The 15,729-nt window shown below is 49.4% G+C and overlaps 6 protein-coding genes across 14 annotated transcripts in view; 3 read left to right on the top strand and 3 right to left on the bottom strand.

The window, feature by feature from the left end:
• cno (adherens junction formation factor afadin) overlaps positions 1-2,070 on the bottom strand; it is a 60,083-nt gene extending 58,013 nt beyond the window's left edge. For all 5 annotated transcript variants that reach the window (XM_001359371.5, XM_015182381.2, XM_015182380.2 and 2 more), the window contains exon 1: positions 1,700-2,070. The gene's annotated coding sequence lies outside the window, so the exon portion shown is untranslated. The remainder of the gene's footprint in view (positions 1-1,699) is intronic.
• Positions 2,071-2,769: 699 nt separating this feature from the next.
• LOC4802496 (RAB6A-GEF complex partner protein 2) lies at positions 2,770-4,384 on the top strand. Of its 2 annotated transcripts, XM_001359370.4 has the most exons (4): positions 2,773-3,002; positions 3,057-3,271; positions 3,331-3,602; positions 3,671-4,384. In XM_001359370.4, the coding sequence occupies exons 1-4, from the start codon at positions 2,860-2,862 to the stop codon at positions 4,343-4,345; spliced, it is 1,305 nt and encodes a 434-aa protein (XP_001359407.2). In that variant the 5' UTR covers positions 2,773-2,859; the 3' UTR covers positions 4,346-4,384. The 2 variants fall into 2 exon arrangements, with proteins under 2 accessions (XP_033238750.1, XP_001359407.2); XM_033382859.1 differs by having other exon boundaries at positions 2,770-3,271.
• Positions 4,385-4,644: 260 nt separating this feature from the next.
• On the top strand, positions 4,645-5,595 carry Vps37B (vacuolar protein sorting 37B). Its single transcript, XM_001359369.5, has one exon. It carries the CDS (start codon positions 4,741-4,743, stop codon positions 5,419-5,421), a length of 681 nt encoding a protein of 226 aa, XP_001359406.1. The 5' UTR covers positions 4,645-4,740; the 3' UTR covers positions 5,422-5,595.
• On the bottom strand, positions 5,584-10,237 carry Kat60 (Katanin 60). Of its 3 annotated transcripts, none has more exons than XM_001359368.4 (6): positions 10,073-10,237; positions 8,765-8,986; positions 8,068-8,701; positions 7,892-8,013; positions 6,770-7,329; positions 5,584-6,681 (listed from the first exon to the last, which is right to left on the bottom strand). In XM_001359368.4, exons 1-6 carry the CDS (start codon positions 10,082-10,084, stop codon positions 6,483-6,485), a joined length of 1,749 nt encoding a protein of 582 aa, XP_001359405.3. In that variant the 5' UTR covers positions 10,085-10,237; the 3' UTR covers positions 5,584-6,482. The 3 variants fall into 3 exon arrangements, with proteins under 3 accessions (XP_001359405.3, XP_033238735.1, XP_015037864.2); XM_033382844.1 differs by lacking the exon at positions 10,073-10,237 and adding an exon at positions 9,864-10,020; XM_015182378.2 differs by lacking the exon at positions 10,073-10,237 and adding an exon at positions 9,643-9,663.
• A 310-nt stretch (positions 10,238-10,547) lies between these two features.
• Mms19 (MMS19 nucleotide excision repair protein) lies at positions 10,548-14,214 on the top strand. 2 transcript variants are annotated; one of them, XM_002137733.4, is made up of 6 exons: positions 10,548-11,007; positions 11,072-11,455; positions 11,515-11,864; positions 11,928-13,382; positions 13,457-13,879; positions 13,955-14,214. In XM_002137733.4, exons 1-6 carry the CDS (start codon positions 10,923-10,925, stop codon positions 14,144-14,146), a joined length of 2,889 nt encoding a protein of 962 aa, XP_002137769.2. In that variant the 5' UTR covers positions 10,548-10,922; the 3' UTR covers positions 14,147-14,214. The 2 variants fall into 2 exon arrangements, with proteins under 2 accessions (XP_002137769.2, XP_015037863.2); XM_015182377.2 differs by lacking the exon at positions 10,548-11,007 and having other exon boundaries at positions 11,155-11,296; positions 11,359-11,455.
• Positions 14,213-15,087, bottom strand: rtp (MORN repeat-containing protein retinophilin). The gene is made up of 3 exons (XM_001359367.4): positions 14,951-15,087; positions 14,587-14,884; positions 14,213-14,523 (listed from the first exon to the last, which is right to left on the bottom strand). The coding sequence occupies exons 1-3, from the start codon at positions 14,976-14,978 to the stop codon at positions 14,256-14,258; spliced, it is 594 nt and encodes a 197-aa protein (XP_001359404.3). The 5' UTR covers positions 14,979-15,087; the 3' UTR covers positions 14,213-14,255.
• Positions 15,088-15,729: the final 642 nt, after the last annotated feature.

Below are 15,729 nucleotides of genomic sequence, written 5' to 3'. Positions count from 1 at the left end.
TATTTGTTTTTCCCTTCCCCTTCCCCTTCCATTTCCCATTCCCCCGCTCCTCCTCTTTCTGCGGCTGTCAATGCAATTGCATTGTGTGTTTATTGTCATAGTTTTTGGTTTATCTGGGACCTTTTATTTTTTTGGGACACACATTGATAAGGCGCATACAGAACGGAATGGAATGTGGAACGTGCTCATTGATAATGGGCCAAAAAGGTAATATGTACATTCTACTCACTCCCTCTGCCGGTAATTGTTGGAAAATCTTCTTTGATTTCCCGGGAACGATAAGAGTGCCGTACGTATCGCACTTTGGAAGATCAAATTAGCCTCCGTCACCAATTCAGGGCCAAATTCCTGCTCCCTTTCCCCCCTGCCATCCTAGGCGGTGTAACAATCTCATGAGTCATGCAACAAAAGTACAAAGTTCAGCTATGAAAAATGCATAGCCATGCAGCGGCAGCATACAAAAGAGAGAGAGAGAGAGGGAGAGGGAGCGCCAAAATAGAGCTACAAAAAAAAGAGAATCGAGAATTGGCAAGAACCGCAAAACAGGCTTGTAATTGTAGTTGTTGTTGCTGCTGCTTTGTGGTAGGCAAGACAACAGTACAATGACCGAAACTTTTGCCATGCAAAAGAAGTGGAAGAAGAAGCAGGAGAAATAGAAGTAGAAGAGGGAGGTGGCAAAAGCTAGAACTCCCGCAAACAAACAAAAAAAAAAAAGACAAAAACGTAGTAGAAAAATAATCATGTAAAGAGCGCCTCTGCTGCTGCGCTGCTGCTACTAAAAACCTGTTGGTCAAAGAGGAACAGCAACAGCCAAGCAGCACTAAAAATTCCAATCTTCCAGTCTGCTCTCCAGTGATGTTGTTGTTACTTTTTTTATCCACAGGTTTCCAGTGCTCTCGCAAGCAGAGACTCTGCTCTGCTCCTCTCTCTCTCTCACTCGCTCACACACCATCACTGTGAAGCAGAGCTGTTCTCCTCCACTAAAACAGGTATAGCTGTTGTTTCTGCGTGAGTGAGTGAGAGGGGGAGAGAGCGCGCTTGAGTGAGTGTGGAGTAGAGTGGAGACTTTTCGTGTGATGGAAGCAACATCTTCACGAAACAAACGATCAAAAAACAAAGGTAAAACGCTGATAACAAATGAAGGTGAGCAGCACAACAAAAAAATAACCGAAAAACAAGAAGGAGAAGAAGAGGAGGAGGAGGAGGAGAAGAAGAGGAGGAGGAGGAGGAGAAGGAGGACCAGTAATGCTGTGTCGCACCCTTTTCGGGGGCTTAACAAGAAGAGCTACTCTCTAAACCGCATCCCATCACGCGTGGAGAAGCCACTGTTACGTATTGGAGCGGGGGAGAATAAGCGTAGAGAATTACGTATCCTGTTACGTATTCAAAGGGAAGAGGGAAGGAGCTTTTGTTACGAGGAGGGAGAAAGAGCTTCAAAAGCGGATAGTACAAAAAAGAAAGAAGAGCGGGTGGAGCACGCGTGTATGTGTATGTGTATGTGTTTGTGTTTGTGTGTAGAACTGCAGACGCCGTTGGAATGTCGCTGCTGTTGCGCTGCTGGCTGTCTTTGTTGTTTTTGTTGCTAAGCCGGACATGGCAATTGTTTGTTGTGGACGAGGGGGAATCAGATGAGTGGGGGAGGGCACTTATTTTGCAAACAATTAAGAGCAAGAACTCATAATTAACTCAATTGCAATACCTCTTTCTGGCGTCTAGCCGCGTTATTGTATTATGTATATTCCAATTTTCCAGTGAAGTACGGGTGTAAAAACTGCACTTTCTGCACTACACTACACTCTTGCCTAATTAACTAATTAAATTAAGGCCACAATTGCAGATTTGTTCACTTTTTTCGTTGCACTTGTATTTGTATTTGTATTTTTGTTGTTGCACATTTCGCGACGCAACGGCATCGACGGCTGCGCAGTCCGCAGTTTTGAGCGACGCGCGCGGCTTAGCGAAAAGTAATAGCGGACTTTTCTGAATTCAGAAAAAAAATTCGGCACGTTCGTGTTGTTTCATGGTTCGCGGTTTAAACATTAATGATCAGTGTGACCGCGGACTTATCGATAAGACATACCGTCCGACCCTCAGAAATATACCGAAACATACCGCCTCATTTTTAAAATATACCGTGAATATACTGACGCATTCAAGTTCTATGTACATATTCCTCGTCTTCTTTCTTCCGTTGAATAACACTATCTATATAGAACATTTAGCCATGCCCACTCAATTTTGTACGATTGATGAATCAATTCTATTCATGATTGGCCTATTCGAAATACTTAAACGAGAGAAAAAAACGAAATTTGACACAAAAGAACCCAATGTCTCGATTTGAACTAGAGGTGGAGAACTATCGATTGCACTGTCGATGTTTTTCGACAAACTATCGTCTACTATCGATGTCACTATCGACAGCAGTGTGACCGCTTATCGTTAAAATATACCGTCCCACAGAAATATATCAAAATATACCGTCACATTTTAAAAATATACCGTAAATATACTGACCAACTCAAGTTCTATTTACATATTCCTCGTTTTTTATCTTCCGTGGAATATAACTAATTAAATATAACCCTCAGCGCTGCCCACATAATTTTATTCAATTTATGCATCAATTTTCTACACAATTGATTCATTTTTATTCCATGTTTCTATTGTATTTGTTGTAAAAAAGGTTTAAACAAAATAGGTCAACAAAAAAAACAGTCGCAATGTTGCTGGTATTTTAAGACTCATTTGTTGTCAGCCAGGGCATGGACGTTTGTATATTTTGGTATATTTCTCAGACGGTATATTTTAAGAAAAGAAAACAAACAGAAGTAAACATAGCAAAAAATCATATCGTAGATGATTGAAATAAAGGCCAAATTGGTGCGTGCCGACTCGGCCATCTATGCCACGGGCGAACGCGTAGAGTGTTTGATTGAATTCACCCACAAAGTCTTTGCCGACGAGCAGCCGCCGTCTAATAGGAATGCCAACGAAGCAGGGTACGAGTTTCAGCCAATGACGCGAATTAGCTTGTTAAATTCCATATTTTACAGCCTGGAGAACCTTGCCTGGGCCTCGGCACAGCTTCACTGCTACCGCAAGACCAGCTATTCCACGCCCGCAGCGGACAAGACACAAGAGCTGACCGAGCTCATAGGAAGAACCGCCTTGGACGCGGTGACTCAGGCGCCCGGAGAGGTGATTGTGGCCACCAAACCGAAGATACTGTTCTGCGACCTAAAGCTGCAGCCCGGCGAGACAAAGATATGTGAGTGGGAGTCTGCCAGAGCAAATGGAATTTATCCAGAAGTGACCTCCAATCTACAGATTTCTTCAATGAATTTGTGCCGCGCGATGGTCCGCCCACATATCGCGGCCACGACATCAGATACTTCTACAAGATCACCATAGCCACGCAGCGGGTCAAGTCCAAGGTTCAGACACTTACAGTGCCCATTCGCGTGCTTCCCATTCCCATTATAGCCCGACCAGACGAGCTCCCGGTGACGGTCGAAACCAACGAGGAATTGGCCCCCACCAATCCCTTCCTGGAGAAGCGTGAGATAAGCGAACTGGAGATATCCTGGCATCATCTAAAGGTGAGTAAAGCACCTCTCCGGGTACCAGCTACCATTTACCTTTTAGAGTGACATTCATTCCCTTTTAGAACGTGACTGCACGTCGGGCTCCAAAGTTCTATCGCATTTCGAACAAACGTGGGTTCGTTGGCCGCTTCTGCCTGTTCAAACCCGCCTATAAGCTAGGCGAGGACATTGTGGGGAGCCTGGACTTTGATGGCTGTCAGGTGCGCTGCGTCCAGTTCTCGGTGAAGCTGCAGCAGCAGGAGCTTCCTATCCGTCCACAGCCGGCACAGGCCCTGTCACAGTCGCAGTCGTCTGTCGGGGACGATGCCTCCTCCATACAATCCTTCGACATGGCCAGCATAGCCAGCGGCGTGGCGGTGGACAGTATGCACAGATCGGCCACTTCGGGCAGTGCCCGGGAGGACACACCAGCGCCCACAGGCAAACTCTCGACCATCGCCACCACGCATCAGGTGTGCTATGCCACACTGCAGACGCAGGTGGTGGTGCCCATTCCCCTCCACGTGACCCCCACATTCCGTACCGACCTCGTCGATGTCAAGTGGCGGCTGCATTTTGAATTTGTAACCAGCACGATGATGGATTTCGGTGGTCCCAATCCTGAGTCCGGTGAACTGAAGGCGCCCGCCGAGATGCCCGTCGAGACGATGGTGTGGAATCTACCGGTCACCATCTATGCGGCCAATCCGTTGCAGATCTATAACCCCAATCAGACATTTAATCTTTTAATTAAGTAATTGCCAAGCAATGTAATAAATCTAAATTGAACAATTGAACCACTATTCTCTTTCGTTTTTTTTCGAACATTTTCGCTAAAACCTCTTTTTAAGCAAAATGCAATAAAACCAAGTGTTTAAAATAAACCAGTCAATTAGAAAATTAATTCACTAATCTGTTAAAATTATGTGGGCATGGCTAAATATTCTATATAGTTGGGAATATTCGACGGAAGATCAAAAACGAGGAATATGTAAAATAGAACTTGAATTCGTCAGTATATTTACGGTATATTTTTGAAAAATTTCTGAGTGTCGCTGGTGCCCTGTGACCGATGGTCATACCAATAATGGTCATTAAAAATAGAGTCGCAAATAAATTTTTTTAGTTTAATTTTTCTACGTAAATTGTAGTCATGTACCAGGAATATCTGAACCAACTGCAGACCTCGATCGCGCCGCTCAGCTCGGACCAGCTCAAGGAGCTGCTCAACAATGACGAAAAGCTGGACGAGAAGGTGGACGAGGTGCTGCTGGCGCTGAAGGAACAAAAGAAGACCATTTTCGAGGACAATCGCAGCCGAGCGGAGCAGAACATCGAGAAGGAGCCACAGATCATCGAGCTGCGCGGCAAGCTGTCGGAGTTGTCCGAGGAGGGACGCAACTGCTGCAGTTCCGTGCAGGAGAAGCTCACAGAGCTCAACAAAAAGACAGGCGGAGTGGGCCAGGAGACGGCCCTGGCCCTTCTGCAGACAGCCGCCTCCGAGAGCGAGGAGCAGACCGAGGAGATGGTCAAAAAGTTCAACGACAACGAGCTGAACGTGGAGTCCTTTCTGGAGGAGTTTCTTGCCAGCCGCCGCACCATGCACTTACGCCGCCTGAAAGCCGAGAAGATGCAGGATCTGCTACGCAAGCAGCGTCGCAGCACAGGTCCTGCACATCTGCCAGCGTACGGAAATGTGCCAGGCAGCGGCTTCTATCCCTCGCCGGGTGGATCAACGATGCCCTATCCCCCTTATCCCTCGGCTGGCGGCTCGGCGCCGTATCCCATGATGGGTCCCCTAATGCCCATGCCGCCGCCCTCGAGGCCGTACTAGATGGGGGTGTACGGGTTGTACCATGTACTGCCATAGTAGTAGTAGTAGTAGAAGAGAGGTAGGCGGGGGCGATGCATGACGCATGACGCATTGCATCCAGTAGTTGGGGAACTTTTAGAACAGACAGTATAAAGTATGAAATATTTAATAAACGACATCTCATCGAGTTAAAAACTTGTGTTTATTGTTTAAAATTTCAGAATCTTCACTTTAAGTACATATTGCTTCAGGTTCATCCGCCGACGAATGGACAATGGGAACGTTTCTTGCATGTGGTTTAAGTTAACATTTCTTGAGTTGCTCTATCAGCCATCGGCCATCGGCCATCATCTGCCTGCACTAGACTATGATATATGTATAGTACGTAATTTAATGTATAAATTAAGCGACAGTTAATATTAAATGTTAGACAGTGAACGTTTGCTTTGCTTTGCTTGTTAAAAATACAACTTTTTAGGTAAAAACGATTCATGGAGTGTGGTTTATAATGGAGGGATGGGGGGGATGGATGGGGCCCAAGGCTAGGCGGCGTTTAAAGCGATTCCTTATCGTGTATATATATGGAGTATAGAGTGCAGATTGGGTTAACTATTTTAGTACTATTAGTATAGGAAGGATTGTGTGGTGCATGGTGTGGTGTGTGATTGTTGCGTGGGTTGTATCTCTATCTCTATTTCCATCCATCCATCTATCTATCTATCGAGCGTGTGTATATTGTATAAACATATTGCCTATCTTTAGATTTCAATTCGTTTCCATTTCAGATTTGCATTTCATTGGGTTTCCTCTTAGAGAACGGTTAGTCTTTTGTTTTGTAATTCCAACGGCTTCCGTTTCCATCGTATGTATATAAATATGTAAATATATATAGTTCATACCGTATGTGGTGTATATGCAAAATGTTATATATAAAATATGTTCAACTATTCCCCCGGGCGGATCGGATTGGATCGGTTCGGACCACACTTTAAAAGCTTAATAACTTAAGCGCCTATTTTTAGGGTATTCAAAAATATATTCCTACAATTGCCAGAAATTGTGGGGGGGCGACGGTAACGCCATCATGACGAGCCGAACTCCTTCATCCACTTCTCGTACTTGTCCAGATCCGCCCTGGAAACGCTCTTGTTGCAGCGACTCATGGCCTCGTTGAAGTCCTTGTTGGACACGGGCAGGTCCACCTCCTCGGTGGCCAGCTGCCTGATCTGCTCGGGCGTCAGGCCAGCAATCTTCCGCCGCATGGACATCATGCTGGCCTCCCTGCGAGAACAAACAAGACAGACAAACGAGAGGTTAGAATCCCACTTGACGCAGCAGAGCAGCCTTCCTGCAGTGAACGTCTACCCACCTGCAAACATTGGTAATGTCCGCTCCGGAGTAGCCCTTCAGCTCGTTGGCCACGTAGGTGAGATCCACCGTATCGTCCACTTTCACCTCGCGCAGATTGATCTTGAGCAGCGCCTCGCGCCCCTCATCCGACGGCAGTGGTATGTAAATGCGCTTCTCCAGCCGCCGACGCAGCGCCTCATCAATGTCCCAGGGAAAATTGGTGGCTGCCAGCACCATAACAACTTTGGCCTGCTCCTCGCCACCGCCCACGCCGTCCATCTGCACCAGCAGCTCTGATTTGACGCGTCGCGAGGCCTCGTGCTCCGTCTCCGACCCCCTGCGCGAGCAGAGCGAATCAATCTCATCGATGAAGATCGTGCTGGGCGCATAGAAGCGCGCCATTTCAAACAGTAGGCGCACCATCTTCTCCGATTCGCCGCGATACTTGGAGGTGAGCGTCGCAGAGCTGACATTGAAAAAGGTTGTGCCGCATTCGGTGGCCACTGCCTTGGCCAGCATCGTCTTGCCCGTGCCCGGTGGTCCGACCATCAGCACACCCTTCCATGGCCTCCGAATGCCCTGCAAGAGAGAAATTACGTGAATAAATCTACTCTACTTGAGGAATACTAAAACTAGAAGCCTAACCCTCAATCAGTCGGCAAATGACGGCCTGCCAACGACATGAAAATACATCAATTAAACCACTTGTTTGTGCCACTGATATATATGTAGATACATGTGTGTATTGTACATAGATATCAGACGACGAATCACTTTATCACACACACACAAATTGTAGATAAGATTGTGCCACGAGGAAATGAATTCATAATAAATACAACTTTCTCAGCAAGTGCCATATAAAGTGAGGGAATCCTCTTCCAAATGATCAGAGCTGATGGAAAGTGCTTGATTCTTTGCTTCCACGTGGATAAACCCCTCCACAAGAGGCGTACCTATTCCCTGCAGAGTGCTTCACTGCCATTTCATTACAGCTCTGATGATATATGTGATCATGGAAATTACTAAACCGCTCTACAAACATTGTGGAACACGGATAGCGTTTATTGACCCAACACCGACCGTAGATAATAACGAAGTGATTCAGAGTTCAGGGTAAACAAGACAAGCGATGACGCACCTTGAAATAGTCCGGCATCAGCATGGGCAATACCACAGCCTCTTCGAGCAGCCGCTTGGCATCTTGCAGATCGGCAATGTCGCTCCACCGCACCTTGGGATCCCTTTGCAGTATATCACGCTCTGAAACAGACAATGGATAGGAATGGAGGGGTAATGATAGAGATCAAAACTAACCCAGAATGTCGACCAGCTCGGCTTCGATGTGATTGTTTGGCTGGAACTTGCGCTCCTCTTCGCCGGCCTGCGTGTCGCCGCCCTCGCCGTCGCCCGCTCCACCGCCATTGCTGCCTGCAACGGAGTCCTCATCCTTGCTGTCGTTGTTGTTGGCATTGCGATCGTTGTTTGAGGTGGAAAGTTTTCGTCCCCCCGCCCGGCCATTGGTGGCACGTGCGCTATTTGACGTGGAGGCGGCGGCGGCGGACGAGTTGCGAACATTGCGCGCCGTGCTCGGACCGTTTCGGCTCGTGATCTGTGGGATTGTGCTGGGACGGTTGCTCTGCGGAGCGGTGGAGATGGTGCGTCGGCTGTTGGCAGCGGCTCGCCGGCCCACAGCCTGCGTGGTGCTGGCCGAGGCCGAGGGTGGGGGCTTGGGCGGACCCCAGACATCTGGATCCTTGGGCGGTGGCGTCCAAATATCCGGATCGGGCTTGAACCAGGCGGCGGGATCTTTGTTCACATTGCTCTCGTCGCTCAGCTGGTGGCGCAGCTTGTGGGCAAATTTAGTGGTCTGCAAATCCAGCGATATGTCCTGCAGTGTGCGCTGTATGGCCTTTACTTTGGCATGCTCCTGGCTGATCTGCTGATTGATCTGTAAACAAGGTAGAGCGGTGAGTGGATGGTGTGACAGAGGGGGCTTATCGTCGCATTTTACCATGCTCCACTTGCCCTTCCGCATGGGATCCGCTGTGGCTTTGAGCTGGCGTGCCAGCAGTCCCTGCAATCCCTCGTAGTAGATGCAGGCCGAGTCATAGTTACCCGTCAGCGCCATGTCCCTGGCTAATTTGGCATTCTCGCATATTTCTTCAAACGTAGTTTTGGCCATTACGGTCATTCCTACACAGTTGCTTGTCTTTTGCTTGCCACCTCGCAGTAGCTGCTCGGATTCGAACGGAACGGAACAGAACGGAACAGAACAGAACAGGTTGTTGTCGTTGTAACCAAAAACGAAACAAAGATTAGTTCCAATTAAAGCATTCGAGTGCGTAGAGTGAGTTTCTCTGCTTCTAATGCTCTTGCTTTTGCTGTCGTTGCTACGGAGTGTCGGGAGGGGAGTGGGGGCGGGTATGGTGTCAGTAAGTGCGAACAATAGAACGGAAGCGAAGCGACTTTGGTGGCACTGCGTCACTCACACTCACACTCGCACACACAAACACACACACACTAATGCCAGACACAATCACACAATCAAACATGGAGAGAGCCCCCTCCCGGCACTGCTGCCTTTGCCTTGCAGGTAAAAATGGAAAGTGAGCCGCCGCACAACCAGAAAATACAATCGAATAAGAACTAAATAAAAGGAAGATACTCGGTACGAGTGGCAGTGCCAACGACCGAAGTGCGTTGCTAATTATAAAGCACACAAACACACAAAATCGGCAAATTGTCAACGATACGAGCGTATATTTAAACGCGCTCCCAATTCACATTCCCATTCTTCCACTTCCACATCCACTTCTACTACTTCCAAGGCGGGACGTGGGCCCCCGGCCGAAACGCCGATTGGAAAAATGTAATAAAAATATTATAAACCCGCATTGGAAGCAGCCATGGCCGTAGCAGCAGCGCCCGAATAAGGCGCTCGACCTTGTTGGCTCGCTTTTGAATGATTCTTTCAACTCAACGACGTTCAAAACGTCGTTTCGTATGCAAAAAAAAAGAAAAAAAATTCAACGCTCGCACACATATGCAAGGCAGCGAAAAAGAAGAAAAAAAATATAACCAGAGCTCAAGTTTCAGCGGCGCGCACTCACACATTGCAAACACAGCACGTATATGCAAATGAATGCGATTTAAATAGATTTCAAGTCAATTGCAGGGCTTTGAAGATTGCATTTTTCACTTTTGAATACAATTTTCAATTTATGCTCTCAGCTACGTGGGGGCGGGCGTCTGACGTTGACATCTTCCAGCAGCCGCTAGCTTCAACACCGACATTTTGGCGTCCACTCGATGAACTTACGGTTATGGACATTAGTAAATTGGATTTATTACACGGCGTTGAAAGCTTAAAGTTAAAACGAAACTTATTTAGTTAATAATTAAAGGCGATGCGCTATCTAAAAAAAACTGCTGTGTTTGTTATGACCAGTGTGGCCGCCAGTGTGACCCCGGATTTATCGATACCATTACATACCGATGAAAAGAGCGAATTTAACCCTCTATTTAAACATCGAAAAACTTGAACTAAGCCGAGGAAAATAATACTCTATATATATTGTGTAGATCCATCCTATCTCTCCTCTGTACTTACTTACATCCTACTATATCTTTCCCTTTTTCGTGGAGTGTATTTTAATACCCTTTGGTAGTTCATGTTCTCTGTCCATGATCGGAAGCCGCATTCGTCGATTTGGACATTCGATTTGATATAACCGGCTATCAGGCGAGTAACGAAGGCACTATTTGTCACAGAATGATGTTTTCCAACACAAAAATCCAGTCAGCCAGCAAAATTAGACCTGAAAAGTGTCGCATATTTCTATCTCGCTCTCACTGCATGCTTTTGCCATAAGGCTGTCTCTGCTTTTGCAGCTAGTCAGTTAGCAAAGTCGAATTTCATGAATGCCTTTAAGTCAGGCTCGTAAAATACCATCAAAAGAAAAAAAGCTGCTCCAATCCACAATTGGTTGTGTAAATTAACAGTTATCTTAAATTTTAAATTGAACATATCAAATATGCAGCTGCTTGCGCCCTGGCAGCCCTGCGACCATAGATAAGGTCGTCATCGGTTATCGGTTCTTAATAATTCGGCTTAACGTGCTTAGAAGTTTATATTAAATTTAGCACATCACGCAAGCGACGGCGCCAATATGACAACGCCCACGCGCGCCACCCTCGAGAAGGCTCTGAAAAGCGATGCGAAACTTCAGAAGGAGGCCACAAAAATCGCCAAGGGCAAGTTGGCATTGATATCTCCGACTGCTTCTGTTCTCATCGGAGGGTTTCTTTGTTTTTCCAGATTTGGCCGCTGGCGGATATGACATATCGCTGCTGGCGGAGGAGTTGGGCTTTGCCCTGTCCTCGCCAGACATGGAGCAGCGCGTGGCCGGCACCAATTTGTTGTCCGCTGTCCTGTGTGCCCTGCCAGCGGACTTGCTCAATGCGGAGCAGCTGGAGTTCCTCACCACCTTCTACACGGACCGACTGCGGGATCACCACAACGTGATGCCGGCGATCATCGATGGTATTGATGCAATGGTTCACATGAAGGCTCTGCCAGCCGGTAATGTTCCACTGATCCTACAGGCCTTCTTCCAGCACACAACCTGCCAGTCGCAGACGCGTGGAGACCGCACCAAGTTGTTCAACATCTTCAAGTACCTGACGCTCAACTTCAAGGAGGGTATGTGAACGAGACTCCGATCGATTTTCCCTCTTTTTATACGCCGTCTTTTTGGACAGAGCTCACGACGATGGCTGGTGACTTTGTGTACGGCCTGATCAACTCCATCGATGGGGAGCGCGATCCCCGCAATCTGGAGATCATCTTCAGTTTCATGCCCGAGTTCATGGCCAACTATCCGCTGCTGCATTTGGCCGAGGAAATGTTCGAGATCTTCGCCTGCTACTTCCCTATCGACTTCAATCCCAGCAAGCAGGACCCCACGGCCATCACACGCGACCAGTTGGCCGCCAAACTGACCAACTGTCTGGTGGCCAACAATGAGTTTGCCGAGTGGACGGTCGTCCTGGCCGTGGAGAAGCTGGAGAGCGAGCTGCTGGTGGCCAAACTGGACTCCATTGAGCTGCTGGCAAGCAAACGACCTTCATTCAACCTTCACAGCGACTAACCTGCGCTACCATTTGTATTCCAGCATCAAGCTGCCGTAAAGTTTCCCCCATCTGTGCTGGAGCCGCACTTTGATCAGATCTGGCAGGCGCTCAAGACAGAAACCTTTCCTGGCGCCGACAACGAGGACATCCTAAGAGCCTCGCTCAAGGCCTTGGGTGCCTTGCTGGAGCGAGCCGCCCATGTGCCCAGCATTAGCCACAGCTATCAGACCTCTGTGCTGGGCGTGGTGTTACCCCAGTTGAGCGACGTGAATCAGCGGCTCTTCCATCCGGCCACTGCCATTGCGCTGGTGTGCGTGGCCGGAGATGCCCCGTTTGCCGCCGACAAGATCCTGAACAGCTTCCTCCTCAAGCTGCAGGCCACGGATCTCAGTACGTCGCCCCCGGACCAGCGCGTCAAGATATACCAGATTGTCGCCCAGGTGTACAAGTTAGCCGCCCTGCGCGAGTCCCTCCAGAAACTGGACAGCACGATAAGCGTGCCCCTGCTGGATGATGTTATAGCAGCGCTTCGACTGTGCGAGCGAGAGGACTTCGATGCCAAGAAGGAGGACCTCGAGCTGCAGAAGGCAGCCCTGTCTGTACTTAACGAATGCGCCCCGGTGCTGAGTGAGGCACAGCGGGCCCTGGTATACAAGGCACTGGTGCAGCTGATCAGCCATCCCACCATCGACCTGGACTTCACCGTGCTCACGGTCGGCCTGGGAGCCCTGCAGCCGGTGGAGCTGCAGGCGAACTTCATCGACATTGGCATTCGGAACTTTGAGATCTTCTCGAACTTCATCAAGCGGAAGATCTACACCAACCTGCTGCCGCTGATCCCCCAAATGGCATTTACACAACGCATTTTGGACCTCGTCATGACGCAGATGTTCAAGCCCGACAACCCAGAGCCTGTGCGGCTGCTGGCTCTGGAGGCGCTCAACACGCTCCTCACGCAGGAGGATCAGCGCTTCATTGTGGACCTGCAGCAGCAGTCAAATTTGCTGCACCAGCTCATCGAGCTGGCCCAGCAGACGAAGGATATTACGCTGCAATCCCTGGAACAGATTGCCGGAGCCCTGAGCCGCATCATCCAGCAGCTGCCACTCTCCGAGCAGAGCGCCATCATCAGCGAGTATCTGCCGGGGCTCCAGCTGCAGAAGTCGGCGGACCTGTACATCGCCAAGGGTCTGCTGGGCTACCTCCACAAGGACATAAGCCTGGACGATCACTTCGAGCGGCTGCTGAGCGATCTCACCCAGCTCTCCCTGACCACCGACAACGAGCAGCTGCGCGTGATTGCCCACCATTTGCTCTGCAGTTTGGTGAACAAAATGGAGAACACCAAGGGGAACCGGAGCAAGGTGAAGCAGATCACCGAGCAACTGAAGAAGGCCATCAAGACGGGCGATGTGCGGGCTGTGGAGATCCTTGCCTGGGTGGCCAAAGGTCTGGTGGTGGCCGGTTTCGATGAGGCCGCCGACATTGTGGGAGATGTAAGTGCAAACGGAAGATTTAATCAGCCAACAAACTGGAACTAAACCTCTTCCCAACTTCGATCTTTTGTTAGCTGTCGGATCTCCTCAAGCATCCCACTCTGAGCACTGCCGCTGCCTTGGGCTTTGACATCATAGCAGCCGAATATCCCGAACTGGATTTGCCGGTCGTCAAGTTCCTGTACAAGCAAAAGTTCTTCCACACCATCATGGGCAAAATGGGCAGCAAGCTGGCCGACTATTGCGTGCACCATCTGAAGGCCTTTGTCTATGTGCTGAAGGCCACGCCCCAGGCGGTGATCAAGCTGAATATCGAGCAGCTGGGACCGCTGCTCTTCCGGAGCCTGGAGGAGCACAATGAGGCGCAGTCCTTGTGCATTGCGCTGGGTATCTGCGAGAGCTTTGTGCAGCAGCAGGATGCGTATTTCCAGGCGCATTTGGGCCATCTCATACCCAGTTGCCTGGAGCTATCCAAGTACAAGGCCCAGCATACAATGGTGAGTGACGCTCTCTGTAGACTCCAGAGGGGATTGACGTTGGTCTCTATCTTTGTGTTTTCGTTTACCCTACAGCAAGTGCGGATCGCGGCCCTTCAGCTGCTCTACGACATAACGAAGTATCCAACGTTCGCCCTGCTGCCCCACAAGGTGGATGTTACGCTGGCCCTGGCCGCAGCCCTCGACGATCCAAAGCGTCTGGTGAGGAACACGGCGGTTCAGGCAAGGAATGCCTGGTACCTGGTGGGAGCCGCCAACGGAGATTAGCCAAGGAACAAACAAATTATTGTTAACATTTTAAGCGAAATAAGAAACAAGAGAACGCACAATCCATAGGATCTACGGGAGTTTATTTGCCATCTCTCATCTCTCAAGTTCAATACGGATGCTCGCACTGGGAGCGGGCCAGGAGAGCGCACTTCTGGGCCCGCTGCACCACCTCGGGACAGCGTCGTCGTCGCATGAAGCGGCAGTCCTGGAAGAAGCCCTCGTTACGCGGAAATCCGTGCGTAAAGTCCTGAAATGTGAGCAGTCCCAGTCCCCAGATCTTGCCGCCACGGAACTCACCCTCGTACTTCATGCCATCGGCGCGCCAGAAGATCCCATTGCCGTGGAACCATCCCTGATGGAACTCGCCCTCATATCTGCAAGCCACAGAGATCGTTGCATCGTTGGGATTGGACTATAGATTTCATTGCGAGACTCACTTGGCGCCATCGGGAAACCAGAGGCAGCCCACGCCCTGGCTGAGGCCCTCCTGGAACTGACCATCGTAGCGTGTGCCGTCGGCAAACTGCAGATGGCCAATGCCGTGCTTCTGGCCCAGCTGATTCCACTCCCCGATGTAGCGACTGGCATCCTCGTACCGCCAGCCGCCCACCTTCACGGCGCCCGCACTGTACTGACTCTGACCCTGGCCATATCCGTGTCCGTGTCCATGCTGGCCCTGGTGGTGCTGTTGATGCTGGTTCTCGATGCGTGCCGTGGTCACGCCCACGCTGCTCACTAAAAGGGCGGATGGGATTGGCTCACTCTGCTGCCTACTGGACGTCGCGTCCTTCGTTCACTTACTGTCATCGTCGTAGTCGTCCATGGCCATTGCTTCTGCCACTGTCCACCGTCCACTGTTCGTGATGCGCTCCAAGCTGCTACTGAGCTTTGCTTGTTCCGCACCAGAAACCAGAGTCTTGTGTGGCTTCCATTGGGCCATTGCGCCAATGGGCTGGCCCTGGTGGTCTAAATCTAATTAGCATATTGCACGGCTGCACAGTGGGTTGACAGTTTGCATAAAAGGCATGCGAAATTTAGTAGATATTCAAATTCTCCTCAGGCACCACAGCATTTCTGCATTACCCATCCAATCGAGCCAGAAACTCAAGAGAGAGTTCATACGAAGCTGCGGCAGGCACAAAAATAAAGTTGTTTCAAGATTCCAGACAGTCTTCCTCTCCGGAGCTGCAGTGTCATGTCCGATGTCATCAGGGCTGATCCCCCTTATTACAAGGATTATGTGAAAGATCCCTGTGTGTTTAGGCTTTCGATCAGGACTAGGGTTATATTTTCCAAACCCTGTGAGGGGCACTTTGGCTTCCCCGAATATGAAGAGATCTCCTTTTATAGAGTGCAAGGGATTCGCATAGGATGTGTTCGGATGTTTCCTGATGTACATATATCTCTAACAGTTTACAATTCAGGAGATGATCAGGAGATCTGCTCTCTGTCTCTCTTCCATGAGGTCGCAGCCTGTGCGCTGAGGAGACACCATAGCCATAGGGAAGACCAGAGTTCCCATTGTGGAACCGAAAGCTCTACATTTAATATTAAACAGAATTCCAGTTTCTGTTTTCCTG

This window comes from Drosophila pseudoobscura, chromosome 2 (assembly GCF_009870125.1).
Source record: "Drosophila pseudoobscura strain MV-25-SWS-2005 chromosome 2, UCI_Dpse_MV25, whole genome shotgun sequence".
Taxonomy (NCBI): Eukaryota; Metazoa; Arthropoda; class Insecta; order Diptera; family Drosophilidae; genus Drosophila; species Drosophila pseudoobscura.
This window is presented reverse-complemented; position numbering and strand designations above follow the sequence as displayed.